General features: G+C 51.3%; 1 protein-coding gene across 2 annotated transcripts in view; it reads right to left on the bottom strand.

Annotated features, from left to right (window-relative positions):
* The window catches only part of LOC119954994 (ankyrin repeat and SOCS box protein 15-like), a 53,987-nt gene that overhangs the window by 17,296 nt on the left and 19,062 nt on the right, over positions 1-17,629 (bottom strand). For both annotated transcript variants that reach the window (XM_038780776.1, XM_038780777.1), the window contains exons 7-8: positions 11,686-11,931; positions 9,777-9,948 (exon numbers count right to left, since the gene is read on the bottom strand). In XM_038780776.1, coding sequence (XP_038636704.1) covers positions 9,777-9,948; positions 11,686-11,931 — 418 coding nt within the window. The remainder of the gene's footprint in view (positions 1-9,776; positions 9,949-11,685; positions 11,932-17,629) is intronic.

The raw sequence follows: 17,629 nt of genomic DNA, 5'->3' as shown, positions 1-17,629 counted from the left end.
TCCCCAATTGATCTCCATTCCCAACTCCGCTTCCCATTTCTCCTTTATCTTATCCACCTGCTCGCCCTGCTCCCCGAGCCACTTATATATATCCCCAATTCTTCCCTCCCCTTCCACATCCGGAAGCAGCAGTCGCTCCAGTAGGGTGTATCCCGGCAATCTAGGGAACCCCTTCCAGATCTTTTGTGCAAAGTCCCTAACCTGTAGATACCTGAACTCACTACCCCTCGGCAGCTCTACCTTCTCCCTTAGCTCCTCCAGACTGGCGAACCCTTCCTCCAAGTACAAATCCCTCACCTTGACCAGCCCCACTTCCCTCCACATCCTGTATACACTATCCATCCACACCGCCTTAAACCAATGATTCTCACACAGCGACATTAGCACCGACATCCCTTCCACCCTAAAATGCCGCCTCAGCTAATTCCATTGTGTTCAGTTTTCGTCTCCTTACCTGAGAAAGGAGGTACTGGCGCTGGAGGGTGTGCAGAGAAGATTCACTAGGTTAATCCCAGAGCTGAATTGGTTGGATTACGAGGAGAGGTTGAGTAGACTGGGACTGTACTCGTTAGAATTTAGAAGGATGAGGGGGATCTTATAGAAACATATAAAATTATGAAGGGAATAGATAGGATAGATGCGGGCAGGTTGTTTCCACTGACGAGTGAAAGCAGAACTAGGGGGCATAGCCTCAAAATAAGGGGAAGTAGATTTAGAATTGAGTTTAGGAGGAACTTCTTCACCCAAAGGGTTATGAATCGATGGAATTCCTTGCCCAGTGAAGCAGTTGAGGCTACTTCATTAAATGTTTTAAAGATAAAGATAGATAGTTTTTTGAAGAATAAAGGGATTAAGGGTTTTGGTGTTCGGGCCGGAAAGTGGAGCTAAGTCCACAAAAGATCAACCATGATCTCATTGAATGGCGGAGCAGGCTCGAGGGGCCAAATGGCCTACTCCTGCTCCTAGTTCTTATATTCTTATATCTTCACCGTGGACTGCATGACTGGGCTCCCTGAATACCTATTTGGACCTGCCGTCACCATAGCCCTCAAACTAGACCCCTTACAAGATTCCTCCTCCATCCTAACCCACTCTACCCCTTCTCCTTCCCACCACCAATGCTCCTTGTCCACATTCGCCGCCCAATAATAATGAAGCAAGTTTGGCAACGCCAACACCCCCTGCTGCCTCTGCCTCTGTAGCATGGTCCTCCCCACCCTCAGCACTTTTCCCGCCCATACAAAGTCACAGATGATTGTGTCCACATTCCGAAAAAAGGCCTTTGGTATAAAGATCGGGAGAGCCTGAAAGATAAATTAGAACCTCAGCAGAATATTAATTTCCACCACTTGGACCCTCCCTGCCAACGTTAAGTGCAGTGTATCCCACCTCTTAAGATCCTCCCTGGCATCCTCCACCAGCTTCATTAAGTTCCACTGATGGAACCCCATCCATTCCCTCGCTACCTGAATCCCCAAGTACCAAAACCTATCCCTCGCTACCGTAAATGGCATCCCCCCTAAATTATTCATTCACCGGGAATGCCTCGCTTTACCCTACATTCAGCTTGTATGCCGAGAACCCTCCAAACCTCCCCAACAGGCCCATAATCCTTCCCATATTCTCCAACGGATCCGAAACATACAGCTAGAGGTCATTGGCATAGAGCGACACCCGATGCTCCCTCTGTCCGCTCATTATCCCCCGCCACTCTGCCGACCCCCTGAGAGCCATCGCCAATGGCTCTATGGCCAGCGCAAACAGCAGCGGCGACAGCAGGCACCCCTGCCTCGTACCCGAGTAAGTCAAAGCTTTGTGAGGTCATATCATTCATCCTCACCCTCGCTCTTGGCGCCACATACAGCAACCGCACCCATGCCACAAATCTCGGCCCAAACCCAAACCTTCCCAAAACCTCGAACAAGTACTGCCACTCCATCCGATCAAATGCTTTCTCCGCGTCCATGGACACCATCACCTCCGGTACCAGACCTCTCGACGGACTCATCACCACATTCAACAGCTGTCTTATATTACCCGCGAGGTGCCTGCCCTTCACGAAGCCTGTTTGATCTTCTGCAACCACCCCCGGGACACAATCCTCCATCCTCCCCTCCAACAACTTAGCCAATACTTTCACATCCGTGTTCAATAGTGATATGGGTCTAAACGACCCACATTCCACCGGATCCTTCCCTTTTTTTGGGGTTAGTGTGATTACTGCCTGCTTCATCGTTTCTGGCAACTCCCCCTTCTCCAGTGCTTCATTAAACGCCCCCAACAGATGTGGTGCCAGGTCCGCCGCAAATTCCTTATAAAGTTCTGCCGGGTACACATCTGGCCCAGGGGCCTTCCCCGACTTCATAACCCGATACTATCCAGTACCTCCCTCAGCCCCAGGGGCTCCTCCAACGCCTGCCTCTTTGCTTCCTCCACCTGAGGAAATTCCAGCTCATCCAGAAACCACCCCATGTACCCCTCCTCTCCTCCTGGGTCTGCCTCAAAAAGTCCCTGGTAATACTCTCTAAATGCCTCATTTATCTTCCCTGGCTCTGACCACATACCAGCCCCAGACTGGATCTTCAATATTTCTCTGGATGCAGCCTGCCTCCGCAGCTGGTGCCCCAACATGCAGCTCGCCTTCTCTCCGTACTCGTATTGCACCCCTACCACCCTCCCCGTTGTCAGCCTGTCAAATTGCCCCTGCAACTTTTTCCTCCTCGCCAATCTGTCCACGGTGGGCACCCTCGAATATTCCCTGTCCACCTCCACTATCTCGCTCACTAGATGGTCATATTCCGCCCTCCTTTCCTTATTCACATGAACCGTAAATGAGATAATTTCTCCCCGGACCACTGTCTTCAGTGCTTCCCAAAAAATGCCCGCTGACACCTCCCCATTCTGATTGAACTCCACATAATCCCTATTCGCCAACCGCACCACGGCGGGATTCTTTGGAAACTGGCGGGGCGGGCAACTCCGGCGCGAAGGAGTGGCGTGAACCACTCCGGCGTCGGGCCGCCTCAAAGGTGCGGAATCCTCCGCACCTTCAGGGGCAAAGCCGGCGCCGGAGTGGTTTGCGCCGCGCCGGCCGGTGCGGAAGTGACTTGGTGCCACGCCACATCATCCCAGTGCATGCGCAGAGGGGTTCGTCTCCGCACCAGCAATGGCAGACCGGTACAGCTGCCGGTGCGGAGGAATAAGGTGCCCCTATGGCACAGGCCCGCCTGCGGATCGGTGGGCCCCGACCGCGGGCCAGGCCACCCCCCGGGGCAAGACCTCCCCCACCCCCGAGGACCCTGGAGGCCACCCGCAGAGCCAGGTCTCGCTGGTAAGTACCTACTCTAATTTACGCCGGCGGAACCGACGTAAAACGGGCGGCCGCCTGGCCCATCATGGGCTGGAAAATCGGCGGGAGGGGGCCACTGTCAACTGTCCCGACCGACACAGGACAGTTCTCCCAGCGTCCCCCGGCGATTCTCTGAACTGGCGGGGCGTCGGAGAATCCCGCCCCTGATCACAAAAACCTCCATCCGCCAACAACCCCGAGTCAAACCTCCACCCCGGCCTCTGCTCTCGTCCCGTACTGAACTGAATATCCAGCTAGTGGGGTGCATGGTCCAAGGTAACTATCCCCGTATACTCTGCCCCCTCCACCCCAACCAAAATCTCCCGACTCACTACAAAGTAATCAATCCTCGAATACACCTTATAGACGTGTGAAAAGAAGGAATACTCCTTTCCCCACTTAAAGCGCCATGGATCCACCATACCCATCCTCTCCATAAACCCCCCCAGCTCCCTTGCCATTCGTACCCTACCCATTGACCTGGGGATCGATCTATCCACCCTCGGCTCCAGGACAAAGTTAAAATTTCCTCCCATGATCAACTGGTACGTGGCCAAATCCGGGATTGCTGTCAGCAATCCCCTCATAAAACCCAGATGATCCCAATTTGGGGCATACACATTTACTAATACTATTGGTGCCCCTTCCAATACCCCACTCACAATCACATATTTCCCACCTGGATCCCTCACCTCCTTCGCACTCACGAATCCCATTTTTTTGCTCATTAGAATTGCCACACCCATCGAATTCAAATCAAACCCCGAGTGATAAACCTGCTCGACCCATCCCTTCCTTAACCTAACCCGGTCCTTCACACGGAGATGTGTCTCCTGCAAAAAGACAACCCCCGCTTTCAAGCTCCTGAGGTGCGCAAACACCCGCGACCTTTTAACCGGCCCATTCAATCCCCGGACGTTACACGTTACCAACCTTACCGGAGGCTTGCGCCTCCAATCCCCTCTACCGTCCGTCATCTTCCCCACTTAATTCCTGCCTCTTTAATTCCACTCTGTACCTAGCCCATCCCAGATGGCCCCTTTCTTCACCCGTAACCATGTCACCTCTCACCCCCTTCCACGTCGCAGAACCCCCGCCCCCCGTTTTTCCCCTTCCCCTTCTTCCCCCCCAAACTTCCCCTTTCCCCCCCCTATCCCCGGCCACCCCTCTTGGCCTTCTCCCCCACCAACTCACTTCCGTTCACCAGCATAACCTGCTAGCACGGCTGCCCCTGCCCAAAGGCACATCCTAATGACCATCCCCTCCCTCTCCCCCCACCCACTCCTCAGCTCAAAGAAGAAGGCCTCCTGCTGGCCTTACCCTCCCCCACCCAAACAAGGACTTCTCCTGAACTCCAGGTAGCCTTCTAGGGGCTACTAGGGGCTGTTTAGCACACTGGGCTAAATCGCTGGCTTTGAAAGCAGACCAAGGCAGGCCAGCAGCACGGTTCGATTCCCGTAAAAGCCTCCCCGAACAGGCGCCGGAATGTGGCGACTAGGGGCTTTTCACAGTAACTTCATTGAAGCCTACTCGTGACAATAACCGATTTTCATTTCATTTTTCATTTCCAAAAGCAAACAAACAGATGTTGAACACAAACAGTCCCAAAAAACAGGAGGGGGAATGGGACCTTACAATCTCAACATTGAACAGAAACCACCCCCCCCCGACAGAAAAAGGCGAAAACCCCCCAATCACTACACCCACTTCAAACATGCTCCCAACCATTATATAGTGCCAACACCCTGGTTTCCAAGCATTGTCCACTCAGTCCTCCCCCAGTTTGCTCTTTAATGAAGTCTTCAGCTGCTTCTGGGGTCTTGAAATAATACTCCCGGCCTCTGAACGTCACCCAGAATTTTGCCGGGTAGAGCACCCCAAACCTGATCTGCCGCTGGTACAGCACCGCCTTGGCCTTGTTGAAACCTGCCCGCCGTTTTGCCAACTCGTCTCCGATGTCCTGATAAATCCAGACATTATTTCCCTCCCAGTCGCAGCTATGCTTCCCCTTGGCCCACCGTAGAATTTTCTCTTTCTCCACAAATTTATGGAGTCTTACGGTCACCGCCTGCGGGGCTCCCCAGCTCTAGGCTTTTGCCTCAGAGACCTATGCACTCGGTCTACTTCAGGTGCCTGATCTAGCACCCCTTCTGCCACCAGTCTCGCCAGCATCCTCGAGACGTACCTCGTGGCATTCACACTTTCCACTCCTGCAGGCAGGTCCACTATTCGCAGGTTCTGCCTTCTCGAGGCATTCTACTGCACCTCCACCTTGTCCCTCAGGGTTTTACAAAGGTCTCCTAGGAGCCCCACCTCCGCCTCCAGAGCCACCACATGATCGCTGTGGTCCGAGATCACTCCTTCAATCTTCCGAATCTGTGACCCCTGCACCTCCAACCACCTCTCCAAAGTACGCTTCAGGGGTGCCACGGCTTCTGCAATGGCCTTTGCATGATCCTCATGCATTTCTTTCCTCTGTTTATGGAATTCCTCCTTCATAAAAGTCATCAGTTCCTGTATCTGGGGCCTTACAGCTTGCCCCTCCCCCGCCTGCATGCTGGAAGAGACTGTCTGTGAAGCACAAGACTGTTTCAACTTTCCAGCCAAACCTCTCACTGTTTTCTGCCAGGTCCGGTGATCAGAAGACATACCATTCCAGGCGTAAACTACTCCTCTAACATTCACCTACACTTTTTCATCAAAATTCCACCCGGATCTAGGTAAAAAGAGCCCTTTTCTGTGACTTTGAACAGGAACAGCCCTTTATGTGATCAATCACTCCATGGTCACAAGCAGAAGTGCGGTTCGCTACTTGCGGAGCAATTCAGGACATGCTAATGGCCGGCAGTCTGCTGGTGCAAATTCCAAGCAATTCCCAGCCCAGTAGGCGATCTAACTGCTGAGTCTGGAGTTAGCGTCAAACAGCCTGACAACTGGAGCTGTTTTTAAGTGATCCACTTACCACACGCTCACTGCAGCCACCAAGATAGCTCAGAGAAGATTTGCTTCCTGAGGCTGGAAGGTGAGGTGGACCCACAGCTCCATGCTAGTGTGGAGCGGAGGGACACCCTCTTCTCCAACGTGAGCCACAGATCCAACCCTGCCGTCCTGAACACTGCCTGGGAGGTGATGGCAGTGCTGCCAGACTCACCAGGAGACAACAGCTGGTGATCCGAGGGATTGGGGTTACTGGTGATTCCTCTGCCCTGAGAGGTGTTGCTATATTTAACTGGTTATAAATACAGCAGTCAATATGGTCGCCTTCCTTAATCCTAATTATGTTTGCTCTAGAGTCGCCAGGTATCTTTCGATACCGCCACAAGGTTCAAACCCGAATACTGATCAAAGAACCAATGCACCAGTTAGTTAGTTCAAAGTAAATACTATTTATTTACACACACAGTAATATCTACTCATGCACAAAATACCACAAAGTCTAATGCTTATACTTAATTTCGGGTGCCCATTCAGTGAGAGGAACAATGGCTGTTGTTCGGATCTGAGGCTGTTGGGTTCGAAGAGGTAACAAGAGATCAGCTAAGGTCGTCCGTCTAATAGCGAGCGTTGACCGTGGACTTACTTGCTTCTGGTGCAGCTGGTGGACGGGTCTCTCCGCTTCGAGAGCCGAGTCCAAGAGAGCGATTCTCTTGTGGGAGTTCTTTCTTATACCTGGAGGGGCTTTGCGTGCTTTTAGGCAGGCCTTAAACTTGGCCCCAATTAATTGGGCTGCTTCCTGATCATTGCTATCGATCTTGACCAATAAAGATGTGAGCAGTCAGGAGCCTGTAAGGGGTGCATTTAAAATACAGACTGCAGCAATGGCGGTCTGAGCCAGGCTACCCCAATCCTGACGGGTATACTCAAGTCCACAGACGGCATCAAGTCACTACTCGCTACTGCTCCCGGCCCAGGCAGCCAAACCCCAGCAAGCCTGTCAATATTCAATGGATTTTCAGTGTTTTTTTGCCTCCCGCTCTCCCTCTGCAGCCATGGTCCCCATTCCACATTTGTAAATACTTGTAGTAATCACGCCCGCGAGATGTCAGCCTGAGAGGAGCGGAAGAGCGGAGGAGCATCGTGAAAGGGGTAGAGCATACTGTGTCCAACCCCCTAATCACATGTAGATGCATGTAAATGCCGGTTTTGCACATTCCAACAGTACGCAAATCAGGGTGCAAACCTTGGTTTCGCTGCCATCGAGGGACTGGAGCATAGCACCCGAATTAGCACCGGGGTGGGCCTCAATTTTGGCTTGAGGCCTGATTCGCCGCCCATTCGTAGTTCACATTTGCGGCTTCGCGAGGCGTAGAATTCAGCCCAGAGTTTCAACGGGATTGGTTGGCTCAGTGACATCTCGGCGAGTTGCTGAGAAACCTGTTCTGTTTTGTTTGCCTCTGCCATTTATTGTGCAGTGTACTGTGTTCGACCAGAATTTGTCTTTTCAATCACATATAACCCATATTAATCTCGAATGTTAGAGTATAAGGTATTTTAAATTGGTTTATCTTTCAGGCCTTGTATAGTTTATTTTGTTTGTTCAAAACCCATGGGAATACTGGAGCTCTATTCTCTGAACAAGTGTCTTGGACCTCAAACTTTATCTGTTTTAAACAAGTTACTGGTCCCTGACCAGATCACACCAAATACGGGGGGGATGGGAGGAGTCTGGTCCAGGATTATAACACAAGTCGGTATCATTGATGTAGATAAGCTATGATTAAGACTATTGTGCCAACTTTGCCTGATCCTGTCTCAAGTTCTGTGATGCTTCACACAGTGGGATGAGCAAAGGGTTAATGACAGGTCTCCAAACCCATTGCGGTCCATAGATCAGGGAGTGCAGGAGCCCACAATCATCAATTTCTGGCTCAAAACATCACTCTTTTATTGTCAAAGACTCTGGAAGCAATTTTAACCGAACACATCAGTCAGGAAACTAACGGGATTGTGCGGAATACTGTTTGATTTTACTCTCTGTTAAAGTCAACGAATCAATACTGTATGAGATATAAAACCAGCATCCAACCCAATCCCGTGGGTTTATGTTCAGTGGGTTTGCTTAAAATTACCCCAAAGCAACCGGAGTGAAAAATTCTAAACCTCCTGTTGCTCAATTTCCTTTGTGATGTGAAACATGTAATGCACTATAAAATGTAAATATAAATAGATGTATGTCATTCGTGATTATTAATTCTCAAAAGATTAGTAATAGATGTACATGCTGACCTCCACTCTCATGTCCTTGGCTGTTCTTAGTTCATAGCATCCAGTGTTACAAGCTCCTGACCTGCTGAGCAGCCTTCTGCTAAAGGACTCATAGTGTCAGATACAATCTGGTGATCAAATTAGCTTGATTCTTTACTTCGATTCAAAGTGAACAAACGACCAAAAAAACGTATGTTTTTTTTTACAAAGATAAGGGTTCAGCAAATTGTTTTATCCTGGTTTCTCAACATAATTAGAGAAATACTCCTGAAAGGCATTAGAGTGTAATATGATATTATTGTTTCAAAAAGGATGCAAGCTGACTCTGGCTCATCTTTAGATCAAAAGCAGTTTCTTCAAGTATTAATGGAGTAAGATAAATGATTTAATCCAAGAAATATGTTTTACTATCACTAATGTGAAATTGTTTTTATTGAACAAACAATTTCTACGGACACTTTACTTATCAATGATAGTCATCAACCAGTGATTCAGCTAAGATTCTTGTTCACAGGGCGGCATGCGGCGCAGTGGTTAGCACAGGGACTGCGGCGCCGAGGACCCGGGTTTGATGCCGGTCCAGGGTCACTGTCCGTGTGGAGTTTGCACATTCTCCCCATGTCTGCATGGGTTTCACCCCACAACCCAAAGATGTGCAGGTTAGGTGGATTGGCCACACTAAATTGCGCCTTAATTGGAAAAAAATTAATTGGGTATTCTGAATGTATTAAAAAATAGATTCTTGTTCACTTTGCTCCCTAAAATATGTATTTAGCTTCTCTTTGCCAGTTTCTCCCCATTCGCCTCTGCTGAGTGGTGTCACCTAGCTGCAGTCTGGCTTGTTGTCCTTCTTATGGTACTTTGCCCAGTGACCAGTCACCATGTGTGAGCTTTGATGGTGAGTTTCAACAAGCTACTTGGCTATAGGCCATCAAGTCCAGCTCCACATTGACTTGACCTGACAAACTCATTTGCAGCAGGAGTGATTAGTTAGCGACCAAGAGTGAGAAGTTGTGTTCCTTAGCCTAAGTGAGAAGTGGCCAAACAGGGCCACTACCCAGTTCACCCAGCACAGACCAAACCTGGAATCTTCCTCACCTGTACGCCTAGCTACTAAACCATCAGAGCTAAGACCCACAAAGTCTTCATAATAACTGATAACCGGCCAAGCCAAAGCTTGTTTTCAGTGCATACTGCTTTAATGAGTTGCTCTATTACTCACAAGTAATGTCCCCCCTCTGCCGCTCTGTGGATTGGTAGGTGGCCTGAGTTGTCTGGTTCATTGGGATTGGCTCCATACTCTAGCAGGGTGACGATACAATCTGGATTCCCACCTTCGGCTGCTTCAAACAGTACGGAGGCGCCATCGTCCGCTTGAGCATGCACATCACCTCCTGAAGACAAAATAAGGCACTCCCATGTTGAAATAAGCAAGTCACACTTGTTAAAAAGCTGCTGAGCCTATATTCTCTAGTGTTTAGAAGAATGAGAGGTGGTTTCATTGAAACTCTGAGCGAGCTCAACCGGGTAGATGCTGAAAGGTTGTTTCTTCTGGCTGGAGGTTCTTGGTTTCAGGGTAAGGGTCAACCATTTAGGATTGAGGTGAAGGGGCATTTCTTCATTCAGAGGTTTATGGATTTTGACTTTCTCTACACCAGAGGGCTGTGGATGCGCAGTTTGTTAAGCATAGTTAAGACAGGGATTTATACATACTATATAGCAATTAAGAGATATAATTAAGAGAGTGGGAAAGTGGGGTTGAGGTAGAATATCACAGAATAATACAATATAAAAGAGGCCCTTCAGCCTACCTAATCACATTTGCCAGCACTTGCCCATAGCCTTGAATGTTATGATATGCCAAGTGCTCATCCAGGTACTTTTTAAAGGATGCAAGGCAACCTGCCTCCACCACTCTCCCAGGCCGTGCCTTCCAGACCGTCACCAACCTCTGGGTAAAAAAGTTTTGCTCAAATCCCCCTGCCCCTGAACTGTGTCGCCTCATAATTAACCCTTCAACTAAGGGAAACAGCTGCTCCCTATCCACCCTGTCCATGCCCCTTATAATTGTGTACACCTCGATCAGGTCGCCCCTCAGTCTTCTCTACTCCAATATAAACAACGCAAGCCTATGCAACCTCTCTTCATAACTTAAATGTTCCATCCCAGGCAATATCCTGGTGAATCGTCTCTGCACTCCCTCCTGTCAATCACATCCTTCCTATAATGTGGTGACCAGAACTGCACACAGTGCTCCAGCTGAGACCTCACCAAAGTTCTATACAACTCCAACATGACATAGCTAAGCAAATTTTGAACCTACCTTATCAAGTTATCCTGTATCCCTGTTTCCCTTCTTTAGAAGTCTCCCATGTGGGACCTTGTCAAAGGCTTTGCTGAAATCCATGTAAACTACATCAACACTACCCTCATCTTGCTCATTTTGAGCACGCCTAGTCACATGCTCAAAAAGTTCAATAAATTTGTCAGGCATGACCTTCCTCTGACAAAGCTGTACTGACTATTCCTGATCAAACTGTGCCTCTCCAAGTGGAGACAGATTCTCCTCTTCAGAATTTTCTCCAATAGTTTCCCCACCACTGACGTGAGACTCACGATCTGCAGTTCCCTAGCTTATCTCGACAACCTTTCTTAACTAGTTGGACCACGTTAGCTGTTCTCCAGTCCCCTGGCACCTCCCTCGTCGGCACAGAGGAATTAGAAATTCGAGTCAGAGCCCCTGCAATCTCCTCCCTCACCTCCTACAGCATCCTGGGACACAATTCATCCGGACTTGGAGATCTGTCCACTTTTAAGCCCATCAACATCTCCAATACCTTGTCATTCCCTACGGCAATTTGCTCAAGAACCTCAGTCTCTCTCTCTCTGAGCTCCATCTCAACCTCCTCATTCTCTTGGGTGAGGACAGATGTGAGTTATTCGGTCAACACCCTACCAATGTCCTCTGGCTGCACCCACAGATATCCCTCTTGGTCCCTAATGGGCCTTACTCTTTCCTCCATGATCTTATTGAATGGCCGTGTGCAAGCACAAGGATACGAATGGCCAACTCCTGTTCCTTACATTCTTCTGTAGGCCAGATTAATTCAAGTGACTTTTCCTTACGGTACCTTTATGAATTAGATGCTCCAATATGCTGCAGTGTCCAAATGCAGCAGCAATGGCAACAGGAGTTACTCCGTACCCATCCTTCTGATTAACGCTGCCATTGTTCCTCAGCAGCAGTGCCACCATGTCATCATGCCCTTGTTTAGCTGCTTCATGCATTGCTGTCCACCTCCTAACACAGGGCCGGTTTATAAGTGCCCCATGTTGTAGCAGCATTGATACCATCTCGAGGGAATACTTCTTCACAGCTGAGAAATAAACAGCAGTCAGAAATACAAGAAATGTAAACTTTTCTTTGAAACACAAATTGAAACTGAATAAATATGTAGAGGATTCTAAATAGATGAACAGATGGTGCAAGGTCACATCACACACACTTCAAGAGACTTGATGAGATAAGAGACAGTGGCAGCAAAGCCTGAGGTTAACAACCGTAATTGAAGGCCTTGAAGGCCAAGACGCTTAAAAAAAAATTTAGAGTGCCCAATTCTTTTTTTCCAATTATGAGGCAATTTAGCGTGGCCAATCCATCGACCCTGCACATATTTGGGTTGTGAGGGTGAAACCCACGCAGACATGGGGAGAACGTGCAAACTCCACACCCGGGATCGAACCCGGGTCCTCTGTGCCGTAGGCAGAAGTGCTAACCACTGTGCCACCGTGATGTCATGAAAGGCCAAGACCCTCCAACACGCTCAGCGACACTAGGAGGAATACTAGCCCTCCAAACATAGGTCGGTTTGGGTCAGATGAAGAGTGAAAATTTCATGTGAATCTCATGAGATTTTAACTGAGATAGGGATGACGAGAGGACTACCAACCTGCTCTCACAAAATGGTTTGGTCAATCAAATACTGGAATTAAGCTGCATGTCTCTAATTTAACCTATTGTCTGCGTTTAACCCTGGTCGTCTGGTTTTCCAGTGCATCTGGAAACCAGGAGCTGAAGGGAGAATAGGTCTGCCTTGTGGGCCAGGTGAAGCAGCATTACGTTTTCTCAGCGCACCAAGCTTACCCCTTTTCCTGAATATCACTCAGCCGGGCTCACTTTGACCACTAACACCCCACGATGAGACCCTCCCCTGTCGCAAGGTCACTGACCACCCCTCCCACTCCCCACACCATTCTCCCTCTAATTCAGCTGTAGTTTCTCTACTTCCTCTTGGTCTGTGGCCTCCTCTGTGACAGCGGATAATTAACTCCCCATTCAATACCGAGCCAAGGCTATGAATCAGGCTGGCTTTTGGGTGGGAAAATGTGCTGGAAATAAAGAGAAATGCTGTGATGTTAAAATTGCACAGTGTGCATCCTAACCAAAGTTCATACTCGCCTTCTTCACAAAATCTGCCCGTCAAGATTGAGGCCATTATTTATGTTTATCGCAGTCCTCCCTTCAATAATGTTTCATATAGGTCAGGATCCTCCCTTTGGGAGACCTAGGTGTTGATGCCGGGACTGAATAGAGTGCAATTCACGTTCCCGTTGGGGGCGCAATTCAGGAAGCAAATCTAGACATGCAAATGGCCCATCATTTTTCCAACGCAAATTCCGAGAAATTCCCAGCCCAACGGCATTCTAATCTTTGGGGCCGGAGTTAGCGCGAAAGAGTCTGGCAGCTGGAGCCGCTTTTTTTTTTTTTTTAAATAATTTTTATTGAAAGAGTTTTTCCATACAGACATTTACCCCTACTAATTTTTAAATTATTTACAACACAATCCCTCTAGGCAAATGTCCCTCCCTCGCCCGCCCTCTCGCGCGCACCAGTCCTCCCCCCCCCCCCCCCCCCCCCCCAGGCAACCTTAACAACCAAGGCAGCCTACAGTTTCAGACATGAGCAGCGAGCAGACTTGCCCGCGTTACAGTCGTGCATGTCCCCCCACGACCCTTGCTGCCCCCCCCCTCCCCTCCCCCCCCCTCCCCCTCCCCCCCCTCCCCCCCTCCCCCCCTCCCTCCCCCCCCCCCCTTCCCCCCCCTCCCCCCCCCTCCCTCCCCCCCCCCCCCCCCCCCCTCCCCCCCGGGTTGCTGCTGCCACGACCCCGAACGTCTATCTCTGATCTAAAAAGTCAAGGAAAGGTTGCCACCGCCTGGCGAATCCCTGTACCGACCCTCTCAGGGCAAATTTGATCCTTTCTAGCTGAATATAGCTAGCCATATCGTTAATCCAAGTTTCAACGCTTGGAGGCCTCGCGTCCTTCCATTGAATTAATATCCTTCGTCGAGCCACTAGGGACGCAAAGGCCAGTATTCCGGCCTCCCTAGCCTCCTGTACCCCCGGTTCTACCCCGACCCCAAAGATCGCAAGCCCCCATCCTGGTTTGACCCTGGACCCCACCACCTTCGACACCGTCCTTGCCACCCCCTTCCAGAACCCTTCCAGCACCGGACATGCCCAGAACATATGCACATGGTTCGCTGGGCTTCCCAGACATCTGACACACCTGTCCTCACCCCCAAAGAACCGGCTCATCCTTGTCCCCGTCATGTGAGCTCTATGCAGCACCTTAAATTGAATGAGGCTCAGTCTCGCACACGAGGAGGAAGAGTTGACCTTCTCCAGTGCATCCGCCCACGTCCCGTCTTCTATCTGCTCTCCCAGCTCCCCTTCCCACTTGGCTTTCAGCTCCTCCCCCGATGCTGCTTCCGCCTCCTGCATTATCTTGTAGATGTCTGATATCTTCCCCCCTCCGACCCAGACCCCCGAGAGCACCCTATCACTCGCCCCCTTACTGGGGAGCAGGGGAAACCCCTCCACCTGCCGCCTAGCAAATGCCTTCACTTGTAAATATCTGAACATGTTTCCCGGGGGGAGCTCAAACTTCTCCTCCAGCCCTCCCAGGCTCGCAAACCTCCCCTCTATAAACAGGTCCTTCAGCTGCCGTATGCCCACCCTGTACCAGCTCTGAAATCCCCCGTCGATGTTCCCCGGGATGAATCTATGGTTCCCTCTTATTGGCGCCGCCAACAGACCTCCCATTTCCCCCCTATGTCGCCTCCACTGCCCCCATATCTTGAGGGTGGCCGCCACCACCGGGCTCGTGGTGTACCTCGTGGGGGGGAGCGGCCATGGTGCCGTTACTAGGGCCCCCAGGCTTGTGTTGCCACAGGACGCCCTCTCCATTCGTTTCCAAGCTGCCCCCTCCCCTTCCATCATCCACTTGCGCACCATTGACACATTTGCCGCCCAGTAGTACCCCGAGAGATTGGGCAGTGCCAGCCCTCCACTGTCCCTACTCCGCTCCAAAAAGACCCTCCTCACCCTTGGGGTGCCATGCGCCCACACGTAGCTCATGATGCTACTCGTCACCTTTTTGAAGAAGGCCCTAGGGAGGAAGATGGGCAAGCACTGAAATAAAAACAAGAACCTTGGGAGGACCGTCATTTTGATTGACTGCACCCTCCCCGCCAGCGACAACGGTACCATGTCCCACCTCTTAAACTCCTCCTCCATCTGTTCCACCAGCCTGGAAAAGTTCAACTTGTGGAGGGTCCCCCAGTTCCTTGCCACCTGCACCCCTAAGTACCTAAAGCTCTTTCCTGCTCGCTTGAAGGGGAGTCTCCCAATACCCTCTCCCTGGTCCCCCGGGTGTATCACAAAAACCTCGCTTTTGCCCAAATTTAATTTGTACCCCGAAAAGTCCCCAAACTCTGCTAATAGTTCCATTATCTCCGGCATTCCCCCTTCTGGGTCTGCCACGTACAGCAGTAGATCATCCGCATACAGCGATACTCGATGTTCCTCCCCTCCCCTAGTCAGTCCTCTCCACCCCCCTGAACCCCTCAGTGCCATCGCCAACGGTTCAATCGCCAGTGCGAAAAGTAGGGGGGATAGGGGACATCCCTGCCTGGTCCCTCGGTGGAGCCCGAAATACTCCGACCTCCTCCCGTTTGTCACTACACTCGCCGTCGGGGCCGAGTAGAGCAACTTCACCCACTTAATAAACCCTTCCCCAAACCCAAACCGTTTCAACGTCTCCCACAGGTACTCCCACTCCACCCTATCGAATGCCTTCTCCGCGTCCAGCGCTACCACTATCTCAGCCTCCCCCTCCACTGCCGGCATCATAATTACATTCAGCAATCTCCGCACGTTCGTGTTGAGCTGCCGCCCCTTCACGAACCCCGTCTGGTCCTCATGGATTACCCCTGGCACACAATCCTCTATTCTAGCTGCCAAGATCTTTGCCAGCAACTTGGCATCCACGTTCAGAAGCGAGATAGGCCTGTAGGACCCGCACTGCACGGGGTCTTTATCCCGCTTCAATATCAGGGAGATCAGAGCCTGCGACATTGTCGGGGGCAGAACCCCCCCCTCTCGCGCCTCATTAAAGGCTCGTACCAGTACCGGTCCCACCAAGTCCACATTTTTCTTATAGAATTCCACCGGGAACCCATCTGGCCCCGGCGCCTTCCCCGCTTGCATCTGACCTATTCCCTTGACTAGCTCCTCTAGCCCTATTGGCGCCCCCAGCCCTTCTACCAGCCCCTCCTGGACCCTTGGGAACCTCAATTTGTTTAGGAAGTCCTCCATTCCCCCTCTCCTTGTCGGCGGCTCAGACCGATACAACTCCTTGTAAAAATCCCTGAAGACCCCGTTCACTTCTTGCCCCTTCTGCACTACCTTCCCGCCCCTCTCCTTCACTCCCCCAATCTCCCTAGCCGCATCTCGTTTGCGAAGCTGGTGTGCCAGCATCCTGCTCGCCTTTTCCCCATACTCATAGACCGCGCCCTGTGCCCTTCTCCACTGCGTCTCTGCCTTCCTGGTGGTCAGCAGGTCAAACTTGACCTGCAGGCTGCGCCGTTCTCCCAGCAGCCCCTCCTCTGGTGCCTCCGCATATCTCCTATCCACTTCCAATAGCTCCCCCACCAGCCTCTCCCTCTCCTGCCTCTCCTTTCTTTCTCTATGCGCCCTTATGGAGATCAGCTCTCCCCTGATCACTGCCTTCAGGGCCTCCCAGACCATCCCCACCTGCACCTCACCCGTGTCATTCAAGTCCAGATAGCTCTCAATGCTCTTCCGGACCCTTTTACACACCTCGTCGTCCGCTAACAGCCCCACATCCAGCCGCCACAGCGGGCGCTGGTCCCGCGCCTCCCCCATTTCCACATCCACCCAATGCGGTGCATGATCAGAGATTGCAATGGCCGAGTACTCAGCTTCCCGTACCCTCGGGATCAGCCCCCTGCTCAACACGAAGAAATCGATTCTGGAGTACACTCTATGGACGTGGGAGAAAAAGGAATACTCCCTCGCCCTCGGCCTACCAAACCTCCATGGGTCTACTCCTCCCATCTGCTCCATGTACCCCCTCAGCACTTCTGCCGCTGCCGGCCTCCTATTGGTCCTTGCGCTCGATCTGTCTAGCCCGGGGTCCAGCACTGTGTTAAAGTCCCCCCCCATGATCAAGCCCCCTGCCTCCAGTCCCGGAATGAGGCCCAATAGGCGCCTCATAAAACCCGCGTCATCCCAGTTCGGGGCATATACGTTGACCATCACCACTTTCTCCCCCTGCAGCTTACCCTTCACCATCACATACCTACCCTCCTTATCCGCCACCACCTCCTCCGCCACGAACGACACCCTCTTTCCCACCAGAATCGCCACCCCCCGGTTCTTTGCGTCCAATCCAGAGTGGAACACCTGTCCCACCCACCCCCTTCTCAGGCGAACCTGGTCCACTACCTTCAAATGGGTCTCCTGTAACATTGCTACATCAGCCTTCAGTCCCTTCAGGTGTGAGAATACCCTTGATCTCTTGACCGGCCCATTCAACCCCCTCACGTTCCAAGTGATCAGCCGGGTCGCGGGACGACCCGCCCCCTTCCCCTGCCGATTAGCCATGTCCTGTTCCCTGCTCGCCCCGGGTCGACCCTCCCCTTCTGACCCGCTCCCCATGGCGATGTCCCCCTCCCCCCACCTCTCCAGTCCTCCACTTCCCGTTTCTGGTC

The sequence above is a fragment of the Scyliorhinus canicula genome, chromosome 20 (genome assembly GCF_902713615.1).
Source record: "Scyliorhinus canicula chromosome 20, sScyCan1.1, whole genome shotgun sequence".
Classification (NCBI taxonomy): domain Eukaryota; kingdom Metazoa; phylum Chordata; class Chondrichthyes; order Carcharhiniformes; family Scyliorhinidae; genus Scyliorhinus; species Scyliorhinus canicula.
The sequence above is the reverse complement of the archived record's forward strand: the minus strand, read 5'-3'. Positions and strand labels throughout refer to the sequence as shown.